Source organism: Benincasa hispida, chromosome 12, assembly GCF_009727055.1.
Source record: "Benincasa hispida cultivar B227 chromosome 12, ASM972705v1, whole genome shotgun sequence".
Lineage (NCBI taxonomy): Eukaryota > Viridiplantae > Streptophyta > Magnoliopsida > Cucurbitales > Cucurbitaceae > Benincasa > Benincasa hispida.
This window is the reverse complement of record NC_052360.1, coordinates 79964420-79984444: the sequence shown is the minus strand read 5'-3', so window position 1 is coordinate 79984444 and position 20025 is coordinate 79964420. Positions and strand designations below refer to the sequence as shown.

The window sequence follows — 20025 nt, the reverse complement described above, 5'->3', positions numbered from 1 at the left end:
TACCAAATTTATATCAAAATTTTCAGATCTTTACCTTAAATTTTGTTCCACAGTTTATACGAATTTCCAAATTTTCAAATGGATTTATCAATTATGATTTTTCAAATAGATATGAACTGCATTGTGCTTTTAAATTTTGTAAATAAAAAAATAAGGTTAGATCAAATTTTGCAAATAGAAAAATAAGGTTTTGGAAAATATAAAAAATCTTGGTGTTAATTTGTCCAAAATTTCACTGGAAAAACCCAAATATACGGAATCTTATGTTAATTTTGCACGAGATACACTGAGTTTATTTATATCTCACAAATTTTTTATGTTTGGGTTGAAAATTTGATATAAATTTTGAAAAGATTACAAAATATTTAGAAAAATTGATAGAATTTTAGTGTTAACTACCCGAGATTTCACCAAAATAATCGATAACTTAGAAAAAAATAATAATTTTTTATGTAAATCTTGGTAATCGATGTCGGGTGAAATGAACCAAGAAAAAGTATCATAATAAAATTTTGAAAAATATGCTAATTTTGAAAGATAAAAAAACTTGAGGAGAATAGTTCTTACTATTTTCCAAATGAACTTTGTGGTTGTTTGGATTGAGGTTTTCTCAATGCCCAGGAATTAAGGATGTCTGGGAATTATATGTCTGGGAATAAAATTATTGGTAATCAAGGATGACTATGTTTGGTTGTGCATGAGAAAACAATGTTTGGGAATAGTTTGTGTGGGAATAGTATGTGGAAATTAAAAAAAAAAAAAAAAAAAAAATTGAGATTGCGAAAACAAGTCCATGAGGGTTTATGCCCAAAATGGACAATATCATACCAAAGATAGTTTGAGGATCTTGTCCCTATCAAACATTTGTTGAAATGCCTTGAATCTGTTTGTTGGCGCTTCGAACAACCAAGTACGGGATTCGTATTCAGTATATTTATTTATTTGTAGTTATTTTTCGATTATGACACTAGCGTTTAGGGTAGTGCACTGTCGTTATGATGTAATTTTCTGAAAACATTCTCTCTAATAATACTGTTCTCCCTTTGCCGGTGGACGTAGCTAACACACTGTTAGTGAACCACGTATATCGGTGTGTCGATCTTCTCTATCTTTACGTTCCCTTTTTTATGTGTGTATGTGGTTTTTTTATTTTGTATATCTATACGATCGTTGAGCTCCACTACACGATCGTTTACAAAATACTATACGATTGCTTAAATTATCTACACGATCGCTGAGTAACAAAATGCTATGTGATCACCTACCAAATGCTATACGATAGCCTACCAAATGCTATACGATCGCTTACCAAATGCTACACGATCGCTGAGTCGGCTACACGATCGCTTAGCTCTACTACATGATTGCTGAGTAACAAAATACTATACGATCGTCTACCCAATGCTATACGATCACCTACCCAATGTTATACGATCGCTTACCAAATGCTACACGATCGCTGAACTCGGCTACACGATCGCTTAGCTCTGCTACACGATTACTAAGTAACAAAATATTATATAATTACCTACCCAATGCTATACGATCGCTTGCCAAATGCTACACGATCGCTGAGTAACAAAATGCTATACGATCGCCTACCAAATGTTATACGATTGCCTATCAAATGCTATACGATGGCTTACCAAATGCTACACGATCGCTGAGTAACAAAATGCTATACGATTTCATGACTGGAAGGAAGGAAGGAAAATCGTAGTAGGAAGTGGAAGAAGAAATGAAAACTCACACTTCTCAATGGGTATACAATTCTTTTATTTGTGTGGATAAAAGATGCCTAGGAATTGCCTTTTCCAAGATAAATAAATAAATCCCACCAACCAAACATGGGCTTTGTAAACCCATTCCTATTCCCACCTTCTTTTCCCTCCAACCAAACGGCCTATTTGTGTTTGATATATATTCCATTACCCCAAATCGAGTGTTTTTGTTTATTTGTTTATTTTATTTTTAAAAAACAAAGAGTTTTGTTATGTAATTGGAAAAAAGACATCAATTTTCAATAAAGATGGATGGTTCAAGCACTCGATGGTAATAGTTTAACTAATTTTTTTTATAATACAAGTTTTTAAGATTGTGGCGAATTTGAACATATTAGAGACCTATATATAATCTTCTCTCTCACTCGTTTTTATACCTATAGTCTTCATTCTCAATATGTCTATCATCTCGAATCACTATTCTTTTATTTTTTTTATTAAAAAAATATTTCAACGCGTCTATTTATTTGTGATATTTTAATTTCTAATAGATTTTTAAACTTTCAATACTATATTTAATATGTTTCTATCATTAATCTAACCCATCCAAAGTTAGATTGTAACATAATTTTTTTGAACGATTTCTTGAAGTATGAGGGACCTATTAAAAACTTCTTGAAGTACAAAGACTAGATGATTGTGACATTGAAAGTTTAAAAGATATATCCGATTTTTTGAAAAAAAGATTTATTCAAATCAAGAGTTTTAACTTGTAAACCTTTAAGAGAACAATATAAAATCTCGAAGTTATTAAAAGGTAACTTTGTGTACTTAAAAGTAGATTATAGTAAGAAAATTATAGTTGAAAGTTGTATGCCAAATCATCACTTATATATATGATTTATATACACGTATCAAAGGACCAAATTTAAGGGGGGAAAACCACATATAAGAATAACAAAAAAAACACAACCATATCTTATATACTTGATTATGTGATCGCTGTATTATTTAATGAATTGAGAGTAATATAAACTTGATGTAACATAATTAGCATATTTCAACCGACCTATATTTTTGTTTAAAAAGTTAGAGATTTTAACTCTCGTGCTAACATATTGTTGAACTAATATATATATATATATAGACATGCATGCACAAGCACAAGTTGTTGATGATATTGTAGGGATTGTGTGAGCAATCACAATGTGTCATGTGATTTTTGCATTTGCCTAACCAAATCATGTAATTTTTTTTATGCTCTTGTATATTATAACTGCTCATAAAATTAATAGTTTTTTGTTTTATTTATTATTCCTTTTAAGAATGTCCATTCATCTCAACATTTTATTGATATTTTGCTTTTTATATTGGCCTGAGAAATAAAATTATCCAAAATGAGACTTGAATTAAACTTTTGTGATAAACTGTTTGAAGCTTGGGTTAAATTGTAAATTTTATTTTTTACTTACTATCCTATTTGTAGTATTAAAGGTTCTCTCGATTATTGGTTTCAGGTTAAAAAGTGAAGATCGGGTAAAATATGAATCCAATTGGTTGGTTTACAATAATTCAAGAAGCAGATTATAATAGTCCCAAAATTCAACTAAATTAGACGTGAAATCTATAAATATTTATTATGTATTTGTAGTTATATATTTGCTTTTGACTTTAAAGGTTTCAATTATGTTTTCGATTTTTTTAGTACAAAAATTGTGAGGATAAGAGATCGAACCTTTAACTTTTAAAGTGAAAGGTCAATGTTAATTATCATAGAATAAGCTTACTTTGGCAATTATATTTTCGAAGATCAACTCCATATATGATGATGATTATTATTATTATTATTATTAGAGAGGGAGAGGAATGAACTCGCTACAACAATGTCTTATAGATAATCTTAGTGGATTGACCTAAACAAAATCATAATCTAAAGTTCAAAGAAAGTACAAATGTTCCATTCAATAATCATTTAATTTTAAAAATTGTGTATTTTATCTAAATTTCTTTTGAATAGTTTTCATATTTCTTAAAAAACCATTTAAATTTGTTGCCAAATTTCAACAACACAAATAAGTTTTTTAAAATTACTTTTTTTTTTTTTTCAAAACTCCATTTTTGTTTTAAACACATCCTTGAAAATAGATATAAAAAACAAATAAACTTTGTTGGAAATAATGTTTATAAGCTAAATATTTTTACTAAATGATTATCAAATGGAACCAAATACTAATTGATAATTTAGCCAAAGAAAGGGAGTGCAAAGCTGCCTTTGCAAATACACACATAAACACCCAATTATTTGAATAAGTTTCAGATTTCCAGTAATGAGGATTCAAGAATTGGGCAACAGAATCTAGAAATTTTAACACAGCACTAACAATATATGTCACAGGCCAGAATCATTAATTAAGATAAATTTCTTGATTTAAAATTGAATATGTATGAACAGAAGTACCTATTATTCTGTAAACAATGAGATACTACTCTATCCTGAAATGAGAAAGATGCATAATAATATATGTTACAGAAAAAAGGAAAAGAAAAGAAAGAAAGAACAAGCCTTCTTTAAGCCTCATATCAGATAATAAATATTCTTGGAAGAATCTAACTCTTGGATCTGAAGGAGACTCATCCTGATATCAGATACTGCTGCAAATGTTTAGTTCTCTTCTTGTTTTTGAGTTTTCTGAATGCACATGATTCAATTTGTCTAATTCTTTCCCTACTTACACCCATTATTTCTCCTATTTCTTGCAATGTTTTCATCCTTCCATCTTCCATCCCAAATCTCCATCTAATTACTTGTCTCTCTCTCGGGTTAAGGGAGTCGAGTACCTTTTCGAGATCCTGCTTCATGAATTGTTTTATCAACATATCTTCAGCAGTTTCCGCTTCGGGGTCGGAAATGACTTCCTGGAAAAGAGCATCAGAATCAAATAGGTCAAAGATGGTGATATTGCAGTGAGAAACGGGAAAAGAAACTGAGTAGCAATAAGACAAACCGACGGTTTGAGATTTTGGTTAATTCCAATTTTCTGCTCCAAGGATCTGGGTGCTTTTGGAGTCATTAGTACTGCAGCAAGCCTCTTCATCGACAGCCCGGCTGCTTCAGCGATTTCTTCGTCATCAGGATGTCTTCCATTTTCACTATATAATTGCTTTCTAGCCTCCTTCACCCTATAAGTTGCTTCCACCATGTGAAACTGCCCATCCATCAACGTTGATTATTGGAGAAGTGTGAGTAATGAAATCTCTTCAATTAGCAAGTTCATTGGTACTTTCCATAGGTTATATTTCTCTCTCTCTTTTGTGTTGTTCTATAATGAATTTGACAAAGCATTTTATTGCCTTTTACTAAAAAAATGCTGGCAAAAAGAAACATACAGGCAAGCGAATAGTCCTGGACTGATCAGAAAGAGACTTCCGAACCGCCTGCTTTATCCACCAATGAGCATAGGTTGAAAACTTGAAGCCTTTTGAAGCATCAAACTTCTCTGCACCCCGTACAAGACCTCGACACCCTTCCTGCACATTACAACACAAGCAATGAGTAATTCAAAATTAAAACTAGACATAATTTCAGTTTCCATTCATAAGTATTTTGGCTGGCGAGCAACAATGCAAAAGTACCTGAACTAGATCTTGGAGATTCATTCCAGCTCCCTGATAATTTTTCGCAATCGATATGACAAGACGAATATTGCTTTTTATCATTTTGTCTTTACAAAGAGTACCATAATTTAGACGCTTCCTCAGTGTCCTCTGATTGACTCCAGCAGCAGCTGCCCATTGTGCAAAGGTTGGCTCATTCCCATACCGGTCTGCAAGCTCCTCCTGGAGCCGTTCCAGTTTCAGTAAGTCCTGGATTAGGAAATAGTTGGAACAAATGTCAGTAATCAAACGAAAAACATGGAATATAAGGAATAAATCAGGATATTAAAATTAACCCAAAATGGCCATCTAAAGCGCCATTGACGTTGATCAATTTTATGCAATCCATTAGAGAATTAAATTCAAGAAAGGAAACTACAATTAGATTCTATTTAGAAGCTGGATCTGGATCAGACAATTTATTTGAAGTTTTAACGAACATAAAAGTACGATCAGTAACCTTAAACTATTACTGCCACAGCCGGGCCTTTTCACTCAGGTTTGTCTGCATATCTTCCTCGAAATTGAAGAGAACTGCTAGGTTTTACAGAAAATAGGGCAAAGCTAAATTCATTTTCTACGGATTGAGTATATCCACTTTACTTGCTTCACCTTTTCTATTCCCAATTTATCTTGAAAATTTTATCCAATTGAGATGGATTATGGAAGTTATTTGAAATGATGTTTCTTGGTTACAAACAAACAAATCCAGATTTAGTATCAACTGCACAATTGAGTTCAATGTTAATGTTAACTTTCTAAGTGCAATGTGGTCTTTGATCCTGTTAGAAAAAGACATGATTGTAGGAAATAGTTAAATGACTGAAAATCGAACCTGAATTCCTTCTGACAGTTCAAGTTCTTCAGCTGCAGTAAGAAGTCTAGAAGTGCTAGTAGTTGCTCTTAAATAACGCAATGGGTCAGAGTAGTCCACTTCTTGTAAAGAATTACGCTTCTTCCGGCTGCTAGAACCGGACTTCAATGACACTACACTAGTAGCAGTTTTCTCTGCTGCTCTAGTTCTTCTGGCTTTCCTTTCCGTTTGACGCTTTGACCTTACAGTTATACTCTCGGAGAGTTCGTCCTGTAAAAGTTCAAGTTCTTCGGATGTTGGCTCCATATCATCAGATTTTGTTGTGCTGGGTTGCAAAGCATCGGTTTCCATGGGGCGATTATTAACTCCAACTGGTTCTCCTATTATATCAGCCCTTTCTGATTCCATAAATTGAGCCCATTTGAAATGTAAAGCATCAGGTCTGGGAGAAGATCGAGATTTTTCTCCTGCTCTGGAAGAGTTGCTATTGTTAGCCAGAAGAGCTGCATCCCTTGCAACCTTAACAGCTGCTTTTGCAAGAGCAACAGCTTCAGCTGCGGCAGCTGCTATTGTAGCCTCCTCACTGGTAAGAAGTGTTGAGGCTAGACTCGATTCAACTGCACCTAAATATGATCTTAGTCTTTCCACAGAGACTGAGTCGGTGTTAGTATCAAAAGGAGGTAACATAAGTCGATCCACATTGAGTGTTGTAGCTGTTCCAGTCGATGTTGGTGGTGATGCCGCAGACAAGATACATTGTGTCCTTAAACTATGAGGATCTCTCACTTTAGCTGCATGATTCAAAATTTTATAAGAAAAAATTTTCAATAAAAAATTATGGGCAATATTCACCCTGTCTTGTTATACATTTGGGCCTGTTTCGATTGCCTTCCAAGTGATTAAAAAAGGGTTTTTAAGCACTAAAAAGACAATCCAAACAGTCCTTGGTAATAATGAATCGTCAATATACTTCCATCCACTAGAAAATTAACCATACAGACAAAAAACCCCAATGAGAAATCAGTTGTTTCAAGAGTGTTTCGCATAAAATTAGAAATTGACACAGAAAACTTCGCTTCTTGCTCTGTCACCATCTGGAGCAAAAAAATAGTTCCAAATTTCATATACTTGAGATTTTCCTTCTCCATTCTACTTACCACGGTAGATAATTGTTAAATTACCAATTAACCCAAAAGATTAAGTTTATAGATGAAGGCAAATTTAATATTGTATCATCTTAACACTCTCCCTCACTTGTGGACTTGAAATATGAAGAAGGTCCAACAAGTGGAAATCATTATCAACTAGGGAGGAAATAACATTGCAAGAGTTTGAATACAGGACCTCCTTGGACCACCATACCATCTTAAATCACCAATTGACCCAAAAGCTTAAGCTTATGGATGAATGCAAATTTAATATTATGTCATCTAAAAATAATATATATACCAACTCAAGACTAATGTAGAAACAAGAAACTAAGGCCCCATTTGTTAACCATTTGGTTTTTGGTTTTTTGTTTTTTAAAATTAAGCATATAGACACTACTTCCACCACCAAAATTCTTCCTTTGTTATCTACTTTTTACCATTGGTTTAAAAAACAAGCCAAATTTTGAAAACTAAAAAAAAAATAGCTTTTAAAAACTTATTTTTGTTTTTGGAATTTAGTTAAGAATTCAACTGTTGTACTTAGGAAAGATGCAAGGAGGAAATAGGCTTCATTTTCAAAAACCAAAAACAAAAAACGAAATGGTATCAAAGAGGGCCTAAATTTTTAAAGAGAAGAAAGGAGGCCTATGATTGGTCTTCAGGAGTTCCAAAGTTGGTCTGGATCCCCTTTTGTTATGCATTGTTGGATACCTTGTGTGTGACTATATTTGATCTGTCACTGACAGAGCTACACCTTTCTAACAATTCTGTTCAACTACTGTTATATAAATCATAAATGATAATTAGGGTGTTATATTGAACTGGTTAAGACATATACTTTCGACCAAGAGATCAAATGTTTAAATCTCACCACTCCACCCCACGTGTTGTTGAACTCAAAACCAATGATAACTTGGGTAAAGTATAAAATAATTGAATGACTGGTTAATGGTTTAATAAACTACTTCCATCATTATATTGCCTTAGGGTTATTATAGTATTATTGTTATTATTTACTATAATTCTTTTCTCTGAAAATTGGATTGGACATATTTCCCAATCATTCCATTGGGCACCATAACACAACCTAGTATTTCAATAGCAAGAAGAACATTCTGCCACTTAAGACTTACGCAATATTATTTGAAAAGGGAAATTTAAGTTTCAATCATCATCAAACACAATAACAACCTCGATATCAGCCCCATTTGGGCAATGCTTCACTGCAAACCATAACTTAGATGCCTAACAACCACATTTGTAAATTCTTACGCCACCAAAAACAAAGAATCTCAGGACAGCAATTCAAGCAATCAAACTCAAAAACTTAAACATATGGTTGAACTTAGCAACTAGTCACAAGCCATTTTACCCAGCTTGACGATTAAGTGATCCAAACACCAAAACCCCATTTGAACAACATAAGACAAAAGGTCAAAAAGGAGAGAATGAGAGAGGAAAACACTCACTGTAACTGGAATTGGCAGTGGGAAGAAAGGTATGATGGTGAGGAGCATAATTAGCCGCAGTCTTGAATTGGATTGAGAATGTTTCAGGATGGCACTTGAATTGAGGAAGTAAACACGACATCGCCCTGTTGATGTTCTTCTTCTTCGTTCTACAACTGGGTTTCTGCTACTCTGCAACTATGGCGGACATTAATGAAGGCATTCAAAATTGAAGTTCGTGGGAAGCCCAGAAGGGGAAGAGGGGGAAATGTGGTGCATAAGAAAAGGGTTTCATTGGGAGCTTGAAAAATGAAGATTGAGGAAGGGTTTCAGAGATGGGGAATTGAGCTGATTGGTGAAGAAGAAGAAGGAGGAGGAGGAGGAGCGATGGAGAGTGGGTTGAGAGAAGAGGAGTGGAGAGGAAAACTTGTGTTGGTAAATTGGCATTTGGAGGCTTTGTTGATAGAACAATGGATAAGACTTTCAAAGAGAGTGCCACTCCGCCTCTCTCCAACTTATTTATCACACCCAAAGGAGAAGAGAGAGACTCACTCTCCTTATTCAAAAAGGGAATTTTACACCATCTTTGCTCGATGAAAATCATTTTCTCACTATTTTTCTTAGTGGATAAAGTTCAACGATATAGTAGTTTTTCAAACTAATGATAAAAATTGTGTAGATGGGAAAGAATTTTAAAAAATAGGGGGAATGGAAAGTATTGAAAAAAAATAGGATAGTTTTTAGGAAGAATAATTGTGAACCTGATACACGATTTGCTTTTTTTTTTTTTTTTTTTAAAAAGTACATTGACTTTTTTTTTTTAATTGTACATTTAAACTAAAATTAAAACTTTAGGAGTCTGCACTCATATTAAAAATAAATTTTTACTTGACTAAGTAGTACATCTCTACAAATAAAATATAGATTTGATGTATATGGTAGAGTCTTATTTAGAAAAAAGAGAAATTAGTTCTTTAATTTAAAAATAGAAGTTTACATGAAGTTTAAAGATGACCCCTCTGGCGCTTCCCCACAAGGGTTGTCTTCGTGTGCCTTTAAATTAGCTTCGCCTTGTTGTCATTGTCGTCCACAACGAATATGTCTTTGATCAGTGTCAGCAACATTGAGTTATCTTATTTGTTGNTAGGAAGAATAATTGTGAACCTGATACACGATTTGACCTTTTTTTAATTTTTAACTAACAAATTTCTTCGTTACTAAATTTAATTATACATTTAATCTGCAATGAAAACATAATTAGTCTGCACTCATATTAAAAATAAATTTTTACTTGACTAAGTAGTACATCTCTACAAATAAAATATAGATTTGATGTATATGGTAGAGTCTTATTTAGAAAAAAGAGAAATTAGTTCTTTAATTTAAAAATAGAAGTTTACATGAAGTTTAAAGATGACCCCTCTGGCGCTTCCCCACAAGGGTTGTCTTCGTGTGCCTTTAAATTAGCTTCGCCTTGTTGTCATTGTCGTCCACAACGAATATGTCTTTGATCAGTGTCAGCAACATTGAGTTATCTTATTTGTTGAATAATACTTTCTACGTTAACCAATGTTTGGTCACACATTGAACTCAATTCTGGTAAGTTGTGTTGTACTGAATATTGTTGTACATCTTCGATAAATTATTCTATACGATGAAAAATTAATATTAAATAATATTCATATTATATATTTGGGAAATGTAAGATTATAAATCTTTTGCCAGTAATAATAAACGCAGTCAGGTGTGATAAATCTCCTCGTGATTGAATCGTACAAAAAAATGGTCATATGATACAATGGGTCCATTGGTTATTTCTCCATGTGCACGATGATCATGACGTGTACGCCAGTAGGATATATATTATGCGTGAATTTGACGGCAGTCTTGGCCGTACTTACCTCTTAAATCAATCTGGTGTAGTGCCGGGAGTGTATAGCACAACAAAGGTACTGTTTGTTACATACCAAATTATCTCAACACACAATATGGATGATGTCACTCTACTATATAGAAGCATATAAGAGGGCTAACGATCAACCAGATGTCTTGTCCATCAAATGACCAAATATCTTGCGTGTATGGCATCCAATTAATCTTTAAAAAAAAAAAAGATAAGTATACACCCAAAAAGTTTTAAATATTCATTTATATATACATTTGTTATCTGATTGTGCATCAATCTGTCATATATTTGTCGCTATACTAGTAACATATTTGTTGATTGTTTAGAGGCAACTAATACACCACTTAATCTAAAATTATAAAAAAAAATATATAATTAATTTTATATTCTTACATAAAATGATAACAAAATAAATATATAAGTGAAATAATACCTGACATTGAGTGAACAATGACCCAGGGCCTGTAACTGGACTTGTGGTGCTATAATTTTAAATCTATCATAAGCAGTGGCCCTGTCATTTTCAACGCTTGTGCATTAGTATCTTAACAAAGTTCTCTATAAAGCCATGCAAGACAGGCACCACCCCACGAATATGTACCAACATGCTCGAAATCAGACAATAGAGAGAGAAACATAAGATGTACCAAAGTGTTCGACTTGTCAGTAGACAAAAATCCTCCAATAAGCTGCATAATGTATGCTCATGCATACCTACATATGTTGATGTCGTCAACATCGGGAGATAATTCTGAAAATTGGGACGCTAACCTCGGGATACTTAATCTTGAGCCGTTTAGATCATTTGGTAAAATACTCAAGAACTCGCCATAAATAGTTTTCCAATCAAATTGTAATGAACCTGTCAAAGGTTCTTCGTCCATTCGTAACCCAAATTGAATAGCAACATCCTGCAACATAATTGTACATTCCCCATAAGGCAGGTGAAATGTGTGGGTTTTTGGTCTCCAACGCTCTACTAAAACAATAAAGAAGTGCCAATCAAGTTGGATAAATCCAATCTGTGCACCTCAAGAAAACCAGTCTGTTCAACGTAAGGAGTAATGTATGGATCAAATGGGATAGTATATTGTGCAAATGTCTCCCATCTCCGACAATCCAAAACTACGGTACAAGAACTATCCCATATCGATTGTGAACTATGGGTATTTTATTGATATAGTTGCATAGGATTAGAAGGACCGAGCTCCATTACCTTAGAAGTTCAAATTACATTACATAAAAAAATCTATTTCCTAAGAATTAGATTTAAAAAAAGAATTAGATTTAAAAAAAATTAAACCCATAAATTATTTTGCCTTATAGTTTCCGTAGAGATAAGGCGGACCAAAGGACCAGAAAACTCGACTAAAAATAGTCGTACCTGACATGTAAAGGAAATACCAATCTGATTGTGTTCCTGGATTGTAATGAACAACAACACTCAACCAATATGGAAGCTCTGAATATGATTTCTCCCAATCACCAAACACAACTGTTGATAATTTAGGAAACGACTTTCTTTTATTTATTCATCAAGGACGAATGGGGTTGTATATGAATTCATGCGTTAGACATGGCTTATGCGTTTGCACCCATGCGTCTGAGGTCATGCGTCGGAATGAAGATACGTTAAACTAATATGCAATGACCATGCGTTCTTATCATAAGTTTTCTTACGCTTGCGCCAAGTATAACGCAAACGCAAGTTTCTCGGGTAATCCGAGGTCGAACATAGGGACTTGTCACTCAATAATTCTTGTGAAGCAATGCATTTTAGGTGATGAAAAGAAAAATAAAAAGAAGTTTAATAGATGTACAGACTATTTCTACTCCTAACTAAACAGATTAAGCAATAGAAGACTTGCAATGATAATAAGTAGAGTTGCAACAACCATTAACGTATAGTAATGTTTATTATCTTAAATCGCTCGAGTAATCCCAGCTCATTGCACTAATGCGTCGCATACCTCTCGGTGGTCAGCCGCATGACTATATCTCTATAGTGCATGGTTGCATCGAGCATAAGATTGTGCCTATTTCTAGGAACAATGCGAACCTTGCTTTGGTGTGTTCCATCTCTTATCTTTTCAGGCAGTTAGACGCGACTATTTAGCTTATAGACAAGCAATGCAACATCCCATGGACAGGCGTTGCTACAACCTTTCACCAAGCAAAGAGGATTAATTCACTATACTCGTATAACGTACACCTCTCGGTGGGTTGCTTCATGCGTCCTATCTCTAGGCTACACGATTAAGCATGTGATTGTCTTTGATAAATAAATGCTGAAGATAAACTATGATAGAAATGAAGATAATGAAGAAGACGATAATGAAGAAGTTAAGATTTGCATTGATCACAAAATATCTTAATAACTTAAGCTAAAATGTAATACAACACAGAGATTAGAAGAGAAACGAAGGACTCTAAGTCAAGGCTGTCGGTGGTGCCGTGGTTGAATGGTGGAGATGTCTCTCTCGAGCTCTATCTCCGGTGAATGCTCCGATCGTCACTCGGTCTGGGTTTTGGAGATGAAAAATTCTCACTGAAAATCTCTTTTAAGCTCTCATCTGTGATCACAAACTTTTGCCTTGAGACAAAATTCGGATGTCTTAAAATGAAGGTCCCAAGGGCTATTTATAGAGTTTGGATGCCGACAACTATAATGATGACGATATGGCTCACTGCTACTTTTGTCGTGGTATAGGCAATGTCACATCGCCTTATCTTGTTGATACTCCCAAGGTATACATCCGAGCTTGAATCAGTTGAAGCATCAACGCGTTCTACCCATCTTGCGATCGTCCTTCTATTATGGTCATCACTCCGTGGCCGCAATTTCCAATTGATCACCGTATTCGCTTGATCATCGCAACTTCCATGCAATGGACACATACGATTACCGCAACTTCCATGCATTGGACGCATATGATCACTGCAACTTCCATGCATTGGACGCATACGATCACCACAACTTCCATGCGATGGGCGCATACGATCCAACTTTCAGCGCATGCGTTTGTCTTTGCGATCGCCTGGCTTCTGCGCATGCGTTTATCTGTGATTGCTTATTTCAAACGCATACGTTTGATTCCTGCGATAGTTACAAAAATAGATATTTGGGCATGGAGTAACACATAATATTGGGGTCAGTGAGGATTTAGGTGCTAATTGACACAAAACTCAATTTTTCGCAAATTCTAAGTATTATCACCGCATTTTCTACTTATTAGCCCTCATGATTCTAAATAAAAAGCTTATAATAGCTGGTATTTCTGCCAGTTATCACCCCCCCTCCCCCCAAAACTTAGAATCATGCTTGTCCTCAAGCATGCATTATACTCAAGAAATTTTTAACTCACCTTTCGACGTCTCTTTTGTGATGACCAGCTTCTTCAGAATATAATTAACTCGTACCTCTAACCATGGCTGCAATACTCTTCTCTACTTTGGCTGCTTCTTCAAAGAGATTTTTTCTAAGTTAAAATTTTGGCAAGCCTTTGCTCGAATACTTTTTATTCATTCTCCACAACTTTGCATTCAGCTCATGAGAATGCGTTCGTTCAAAACAATTCAAGCTTATACGTTTATTTAATCTAACGCGACGTTGAATCTGGTTACACTCTTCGTTTTGGCTTACTCCCACGTGTGTCATGCGGGCATCCAACTTCGGTTGCGGTCCATATTCAACTCAACTCATGTCTTGCTTAATTTGGCTTGTGCCAGACAGAGGAATTGCGTTTATGTGTTGATCCTGGCAAATTACCTTCGTTTTGGCTTGCCTCCACGGGTGTCATGTGGACATCCAACTACGGGTAAATGCCTTTCACAACTCAACTCTTGTCAACAATGGGTTTCCGGCCATTGCGTTGGCAGTGGAGTTGTTATTTTCAAAAGTTTTTTTTTTTTTTTTTTTATGAAAATGATTGTTATGTGAGAAACGCTAATTCTCCGAGACTCGCTGCCACCCGCCCCTCCCAAACTTAGAGGGTGGCAGCATTATCACTGCAAACTAAAATCAAACTCAATAGGAAGTGAATAACAAATGTTTGAGTAAGGGTTGTACACAATAAAACTATAGACTTTCACACTTTGAAGAAGCTATTAAAAAGTAAGGGGTGTCCTTGCGATACTAGTTAGAGGACGCGGTTAATTATTTTGTACCATTATAGACACATCGCAAAGAACCGGCAGTCAGACAAGAGAGAATTTCAAAGGATAATGCATAGATAACAAGAAAAGAAACTTAAGACAAAAGAACGCATGCAACAATGCGTTGGAGTTCATGCATTGAAGCCATGCGTTGAAAGAATGTGAAGGATTTTTCCGTTGTAACTGCGCACCGAGGAGAGTTATTATCGCACCTACAAGGAGAAAATGCACTACAACCAAGGAAAGCAGCCGCAAATCCAAAATAACAGTAAATAAAAATAGTAAACTAAACTAAGAAAGCAATGTAAAAGAAAGAGTAGAAATGGTCCCAGGAGAAATTGAAGTGTTGTCACTGCAAGGAGTCTCTCATGCAGGAGATGGTTTCTCAACTTCTTGGGTCAGGGGCTCGCCCTGACCATTGGAGCTTCCAACAATTGTTGGACGCATAATGGTACATGCGTCTAAGACTGCTTTTAGCTCATCGACAGATAGCCTTTCTATCTCGGGGTCAATATTTGCCTTTCGACGCATCGCCTATACTTCAAATATTGTTTGCAACTTGGTCCGCCAATCCTAACAATACGCCTAAGATTGAAAGAGTGCCTACGAAAACACAAAAACTTCACAAAACATTAGCTGTCAAGTCCCCAACAACGGCGCCAAAAACTTGTTGATAATTTAAGGAACGACTTTGTTTTATTTATTTATCAAGGACGAATGAGGCTGTACATGAATTCATGCGTTAGGCATGGCTTATGCGTTTGCACCCATGCGTCTGAGGTCATGCGTTAGAATGAAGATACGTTAAACTAATATGCAATGACCACACATTCCTATCACAAGTTTTCTTACGCTCGCGCCAAGTATAATGCAAACGCAAGTTTTTCGAGTAATCCGAGGTCGAACACAGGGACTTGTCACTCAATAATTCTTGTGAAGCAATGCATTTGAGGCGATGAAAAGAAAAATAAAAAGAAGTTTAATAAATGTACAGACTATTCCTACTCCTAACTAAACAAATTGAGCAATAGAAGACTTGCAATGAGAATAAGTAGAGATGCAACAACCATTAACGCATAGTAATGTTTATTATCTTAAATCGCTTGAGTAATCCCAACTCATTGCACTAACGCGTCGCACACCTCTCAGTGGTCAGCCGCATGACTATATCTCTATAGTGCATGGTTGCATCAAGCATAAGATAGGAATAATGCAAACCTTGCTTTGGTGCATTCTATCTCTTACCTTCTCAGGCAGTTAGACGCGGCTATTTAACTTATAGACAAACAATGCAACATCCCATGGATAGGCGTTGCTACAGCCTTTCACCAAGCAAAGAGGATTAACTCACTATACTCGCACAACGCACACCTCTCTGTGGGTTGCTTCATGCGTCCTATCTCTAGGCTACACGATTAAGCATGCGATTGTCTTTAATAAATAAATGCTGAAGATAAACTATGATAGAAATGAAGATGATGAAGAAGACGACAATGAAGGATTTAAGATTTACATTGATCACAAAATATTTTAATAACTTAAGCTAAAATGTAATACAACACAGAGATTAGAAGAGAAAAGAAGGACTCTGCATCAAGATTGTCGGTGGTGCCATGGTTGAATGGTGGAGATGTCTCTCTCGAGCTCTATCTCCAGCGAATGCTCCAATTATCACTCGGTCTGGGTTGTGGAGATGAAAAATTCTAACTGAAAATCTCTTTCAAGCTTTCATCTGTGATCACAAACTTCTGCCTTGAGGCAGAAATTCAAATGTCTTAAAATGAAAGACCCAAGGGCTATTTATAGAGTTTGGACGTCGATAGCTATAATGATGACGGTATGGCTCACTGCTACTTTTGTCACGGTATGGGCAATGTCACATCGCCTTATCTTGTTGATATTCCCAAGATATGCGTCCGAGCTGGAATCAGTTGAAGCATCAACACGTTCTACCCATCTTGCGATCGTCCTTCTATTAGGGTCGTCATTCCGTGGCCGCAATTTCCAATTGATCACCATATTCGCTTGATCATCGCAACTTCCATGTGATGGATCCATACGATTATCGCAACTTCCATGTGTTGGACGCATACGATTACCGCAACTTCCATGCGTTGGACGCATACGATCACCGCAACTTCCATACGATGGGCGCATGCGTTTGTCTTTGCGATCGTCTGGCTTCTGCGCATGCATTTGTCTGTGATTGCTTATTTCAAACGCATGCGTTTGATTCCTGCAATAGCTACAAAAATAGATATTTTGGCATGGAGTAACGCATAATATTGGGGTCAGTGAGGATTTAGGTGCTAATTGACACAAAACTCATTTTTTCACAAATTCTAAGTATTATCACCGCATTTTCTACTTATTGGCCCTCATGATTCTAAATAAAAGGCTTATAATAACTGGTATTTCTGCTAGTTATCAACAACAATCAATGTTTTTCTCTTGGCTTGCCACACCCACTATAATTAACATTATACAACAGGTACCCCAGGATCAGCTCTAACCATATTTTGGATTTCACTACTCATAAAATTTGAATCAAGTTGTGAATCAATTCTGAATACAAACATGAGTGCCCCCCTTCCAAGTTTAGTAATTTCAATCATCCCATGAGTTTTACGCCGACATACCTGTAACCTCAATCACAACCATCCTTCTACTGTTTGCATCTCATATACCAAATATCTTGATTTGATTATACTACCACAATCTCGTAATGCTCTGTCATTTAATTTTTTCCAGCAAGTTGTAAAGCTTCTTTAGTATCAAATAGCACTCCTTTTTGTATTAAACTAGAATTATCTACACATTTACCATTTCTTCCCATGTTGACCTTCGTTCACATGTTGAATTAGTAATTTTTCAATCAGTTTGTGTGAACATATCTGAAGGTACCAACTCAAGATCATGTTCCCCACTTTTATCATTTCCAAATAATTTATTAAGTTCAACATCAATATCACTGTCTCCATCATTTCTAGGTTCAAGAATGACTAAATCTTCAAAACGCATCGACATATTTACTCAAATTTTTACAACTGTTATAGTTGACAAAAAAAAAATGTTAATACGACAAAAAGTTTGTTTCTTCTTTTTAGGAAATCCAAATAAATTAATATTCCAAACAATCTAAATATTTTTTTATGACCAATCCATACATTCCAAATATTTTCTTAAATCAGCCCAAAAATCAACCCAAAAAATAGCCTTAAAAAAATTAGCCCAAAAAATCTAAAAAAATCAACAGTCCAAGTTATGATATTCAACTACAGAAAAAAGTAATCAGCCCAAATCTGAGATCTATGGAGTAAATATTTAAATCAATCCAAATAAAAAACAAAATAATAGATCTATGAACTATACACTTAAATTAGCCCAAATAAAAACAAAATGGTACATATATGAAAGAAATCTCTATTTTTTATGAACAAACTCATATATTGGAAAAAAAAAAAAAAAAAAAAAAACTTTACCTAAGGTGGATGGTAGATCGACGAGAAGAAGGATGGTGGGTGGTAGATCGGCTCACGATGACAGCAACAAAAAGATCAAAGACGGCGGCAACTGATCGATGGATGACGACGGAGTTGGCGATCTGTGGTTGTGAGAGAGGAAAAAATTTCAAAAGCTTCGGATGAGAGGAAAGAGAAGGGGTCGTGGGATTTATGGGACCATTAAGTCGTGTACCCAATACACGACTTAGGGTAATCGTGGAGGGGTCCACGATTACCTGGTCAACGCTGTATAACTGTCCATGTGGTAGTCTGCATGTGCTAGGTCACTGCCACTTCACGTGCTCTGAAGGAAGTTGTATACCAGATATACGATTTAAGGGTAATCGTATACCTGATACACGATTTAAAAACCTATTTTTGAAAATAGTTTTAATCCAACCCTATTTTTGTTAATATTATTAAAATAACATTATTTATTAAAAAATCCAACTTAGTTCTTGAATTTTAGTTTATAATAATTCAATTCCTATATCTTCAAATTTATAACAATTAATCATTAAACTTTAATAAATATCAATTTAGTTCATATAATAGTTCTTATTATGAAAAATATTATTAAGATTTATAAAGTTTATTACACATAAAGATCAATGAACAACCATATAGATCAATGAACTAATGAAAATTTAATTATTTTTTAATAAATTATAAAGACAAAGTAGTTACATTATACAAGTTGATACTTAATTTTAATTAATTTTTCATGATAGAGACTAAATTGTTACAAATTTCAAAATATAAATATTAAATTGTTCTTTATCCAAGTTTATTGATTAAATTGTTACCAATTTGAAGGTATAAAAACTAAATTATTACTTCTAGGCAAGTTTAGAAATTGAAAGTACATTTCAAACCTTTTATTTGTTATTTATTTGAGAATTTAAGTATTTTCGTTCACATATGTTTTAATCAGTTAAACAGAATAGATTTTTTTTTCTGTTCATATTTGGTTATTCAAATTTATTTCTTCTTCCTAGTAAAATTTTATGATTAAAGAAATGTTGTTGCATTCTTTTAACTTGGGTTTTGTTGTTTTCTTTTGATTTGGGCTTATTCTTCTAATTTGGGTTTTGAAAATTTTACACTTAATTGTATTAAAATTTATCAATTAGGTGATTTTACAACAAAGCTATTAAATTTTGTTAATGGAAAGAGTTAATAAATTAATAATTTGATTAACATATTTAGAGTGTGTTTGGAATACATTTTCAAGTGATTAATTTAATAAGTCATTTTGAAAAGAAAAAAAAATCAAGTGTTTGACGACACTTCAAAATGCATTTTAGAAAAATGAGTTTATAAAATAAGTTGGTTTAGGAATAAACACTTGAAACCAACTTCTATAAAAATGATTTTCAAGTGTTTAATGGATAATCTCTTCTTAATTTGTATGAGAAACTCCTACACCACCAGTTACAGCCTCTAGTAAACATCACCCCCAACCTTCGGGCACTACCTTCATGTTGGGATGTATGCCCTAAAGTCTCGTAGTTAATAAGTTATTTGAAATAGTGTTTGATTATTTTATATAAACAATTATCCATTAAGAAAAAATCAAAAGTTATTTTATGTAACTTGAACAGTATGTGGTAGACATACATGTGATTCATGTTCAAGTAATAATCTAAATGTTTTTGTAATATATGGATAAG

The 20025-nt window shown here is 34.4% G+C and overlaps 1 protein-coding gene across 2 annotated transcripts; it reads right to left on the bottom strand.

Moving 5' to 3' along the window:
• Positions 1 to 4123: 4123 nt before the first annotated feature.
• LOC120067994 (RNA polymerase sigma factor sigB) lies at positions 4124 to 9303 on the bottom strand. 2 transcript variants are annotated; one of them, XM_039019652.1, is made up of 6 exons: positions 8810 to 9301; positions 6211 to 6980; positions 5355 to 5585; positions 5109 to 5249; positions 4727 to 4927; positions 4124 to 4637 (listed from the first exon to the last, which is right to left on the bottom strand). In XM_039019652.1, the coding sequence occupies exons 1-6, from the start codon at positions 8928 to 8930 to the stop codon at positions 4353 to 4355; spliced, it is 1749 nt and encodes a 582-aa protein (XP_038875580.1). In that variant the 5' UTR covers positions 8931 to 9301; the 3' UTR covers positions 4124 to 4352. The 2 variants fall into 2 exon arrangements, with proteins under 2 accessions (XP_038875580.1, XP_038875581.1); XM_039019653.1 differs by having other exon boundaries at positions 4448 to 4637; positions 4731 to 4927; positions 8810 to 9303.
• Positions 9304 to 20025: the final 10722 nt, after the last annotated feature.

Excerpts from the sequence above, each read along its gene's own strand:
- LOC120067994 (XM_039019652.1), bottom strand. The coding sequence starts at position 8,930 with ATGTCGTGTTTACTTCCTCAATTCAAGTGCCATCCTGAAACATTCTCA. Across the intron at positions 6,981-8,809 it reads CACTGCCAATTCCAGTTACA|CTAAAGTGAGAGATCCTCAT; the intron begins GTGAGTGTTTTC and ends TGAATCATGCAG. Across the intron at positions 4,928-5,108 it reads CCAGGACTATTCGCTTGCCT|TTTCACATGGTGGAAGCAAC; the intron begins GTATGTTTCTTT and ends ATGGATGGGCAG.